We start from the raw sequence: 2849 nt of genomic DNA, 5'->3' as shown, positions 1-2849 counted from the left end.
CTATCACCATTGCTCTACATACAGCATTGAGCCACCTGGAACACCATGGGAATTACGTGAGGATGAATTTAATTGACTATAGCTCAGCCTTCAACACCATGAAACCGGACATTCTGACTGACAAACTCTCCCACCTTGGACTATCCTCCTCCATCTGCTGTTGGATAAAGAACTTCCTAACCAACCGACCACACACTGTTAGACTTGGTTCCCACCTTTCTTCATCCATTACACTGAACACTGGCTCCCCTCAAGGCTGTGTACTGAGTCCTCTTCTGTACTCCCTGTACACTTACGACTGTACACCAACCCACCAGTCTAACTCCATCATCAAATTTGCTGATGACACCACTGTGGTCGGACTCATCTCAGGAGGGGATGAGGCGGCCTACAGAGACGAGGTGAACAAACTGTCTTCGTGGTGCTCGGTGAACAACCTCACACTGAACAACACGAAAACTAAAGAAATAATCCTGGACTTCCGCAAACAGAGCACAGATCTGGCCCCACTCCTCATAAATGGAGTTCGTGTAGACAGGGTCCAGTCCTTTAAATTCCTGGGGGTCCACGTCACGGATAAGCTCTCCTGGTCTACAAACACCACGGCAGTAGTGAAGGAGGCCCAGAAACGACTCCATTTCCTGAGGGTACTCAGGAGGAACAACTTGGACACTAAGCTTCTGGTAACCTTCTATAGACCCGCTGTGGAGAGCCTCCTGGCATACTGCATCACAGTGTGGTACGCTGGAAGCACGGCAGCAGACAAAAAGGCCATGCAGAGAGTGATTAACACTGCCCAGAAGATCGTCGGCTGCTCTCTGCCCTCACTGGAAGATATTGCCAGCCCTCGTTACCTCAGCAGAGCCGGGAACATTGTTGGGGACCCATACCACCCTGGTCACAACCTTTTTCCCACAGCCATCAGGACTCTGAATTTGCAGTAGGACGACACACAATCCCTTCTGTGTAATAACTTCGGGGTGAGGAAACATGAAGGACGTTGGGTGGTGATCTGCCTCCTGCTGGCTGACTGAAGGTAAGTAAGAAGACAGTGGGAGGTAAGTGATCCATTTTATTATTTGTTGACATCGGTGAGGCAAACCTTTTCGCAGTCGCCGGGATTTGGTTGCGCTCGGGAGGTGATGCGATGTATCCATCACGGCAGAGTGCCAGCGAGTCTGAAACTATCACTTGGTTAGGCTTTTGCCTGGGAAAGCGCACTTTGAGGAGAAGCACTACCAATTTCGTCATACACAGCTGGGTATGATGACAATTAGGCTTTTGTCTAGTCAATGATGATGACAAGCCTGTCTGATTTTTTTTTTTAATTTTATTTTTTTCAAACCTCCAAAATTATTCTAAAATCTAATTTTTCACACTGACCTAATATCACAGAACAGCTTCCAGTTCGAGTGATGCAAAAATCAGTAATGTAATGTTTTTAATCGCATAATTTTATGACTTTTCTACTTAAATCTGATATTACGCTAAAAATATTGTGCTCACACAAACAACTTCCGGTTCATGTTAGAGAAAAATAAGCAACAAAAGGACTGTTTCATAGTTGAATTTTGTAATAGTATAAACTATAATTTAACATTCATCAGATTTTGATTAAAACCTTGTAAAAAAATCAATTTTAATCTCGTTATATTCATGTTCATTGTTCTCTCTGAATATTACATTGTATGACTTCTAGCAATTTCCCATGGCACACCTGATCAAAAGTGAACCCACCTTCTAGTTTGTGAAGAATAACTTTCCCTTTCATCAATTTGCAATAAATGGGGTGATGGTGACGTGTAGGGTCCTCTTTTGCGTCCAAAAGTTCCTCCTGGAACTTTGTTGTTGTTGTTGTTATGGCGGCCATTTCCCTCACTTGAATTCGGCTTTTTTAACGACAAGTTGATGGAGACGCCTGGTTTTGTTGATAGCAGCTAGCTAGCGAAGCTAAGCTAAGCTAAATAAAGTCGCACAGTTTTTAAAATGGATGACTGATGTTAATCCGTAAAGTGAATAATGCTAGAAACGTCGTCAATACTTCGGTTTAGTTAAGTGACTGAAATTAAACGACAAATTAGTCGGGAAAAAAGACAAATATTGGCAGACTAAGAACTGCCTATTCGGCCATCTTTTTTCTCGCATTTCCGGTCAGGGTTGCATTATGGGAAAGATAGTTTCCCGTAATGACAATTTTCCGTTCAAAATAAGATGCGTCACGAATATTATTCAATTTATATTTGAAAATTTTTGGGGAAAATAATAAATAATGGGGGACACATTGTGTCAGAATCGCTGCTTTTTTGTCGATAAGCTTCAAAATGTTGTGTTCTTTTTTTAACGGAAATAAAAAAGTGTGTAATTATCGTTCATAAGGTTTATTCAAAATTTATATTTAGAAATTGATCTATGAGTCCACGAGTCCCCTGTATATATTGTTTGGCTTCACGTATTTTTCTTATAAATATGAAAAAAACCTTTCTAATATTAAGCGGATAGTACTACGCATAACTAAATGGCATATTAATTAATCCCGATACTCGTATCATAAATTTGTTTTTGTATACATGAAAATGATTTTAATTTTAATACTGTTAAATCTGGCAAATACTTTGACATGTGTCTCTATATAAGCTCTAAATAATGGCATTTATAAATTAAATAATTTAGTTATTATCTTGTTGTTATCTGTTAATAAATGTTCCATTGGAGAAAAGGTTAATAATTCACACAATTTTCTGCAATATGTTTTGTATTTCTATTCATTTTTTCTTTTCTCTTTTTTATGTTTTTCCCGTCTGAAGGCAATATCTTCGCCGCTTGTATATGACGTCATCACCACTCGCCGT

General features: G+C 39.9%; 1 protein-coding gene across 5 annotated transcripts in view; it reads right to left on the bottom strand.

Annotated features, from left to right (window-relative positions):
• LOC144064150 (uncharacterized) overlaps nt 1-2166 on the bottom strand; it is a 10002-nt gene extending 7836 nt beyond the window's left edge. Inside the window, exons 1-3 of one of the 5 annotated variants that reach the window (XM_077586401.1) lie at nt 1738-1828; nt 1103-1178; nt 855-1030 (exon numbers count right to left, since the gene is read on the bottom strand). Coding sequence is in view for 2 of the 5 variants with exons in the window: in XM_077586399.1 (XP_077442525.1) it covers nt 1738-1870 (133 nt within the window). In the remaining 3 variants the exon portion in view is untranslated. Of the gene's footprint in view, nt 1-854; nt 1031-1102; nt 1185-1737 lie in introns of all 5 variants that reach the window. The other 4 variants (XM_077586400.1, XM_077586402.1, XM_077586399.1 and 1 more) reach the window with 4 other exon arrangements.
• Nucleotides 2167-2849: the final 683 nt, after the last annotated feature.

This window comes from Stigmatopora argus, chromosome 19 (assembly GCF_051989625.1).
Source record: "Stigmatopora argus isolate UIUO_Sarg chromosome 19, RoL_Sarg_1.0, whole genome shotgun sequence".
Lineage (NCBI taxonomy): Eukaryota > Metazoa > Chordata > Actinopteri > Syngnathiformes > Syngnathidae > Stigmatopora > Stigmatopora argus.
The sequence above is the reverse complement of the archived record's forward strand: the minus strand, read 5'-3'. Positions and strand labels throughout refer to the sequence as shown.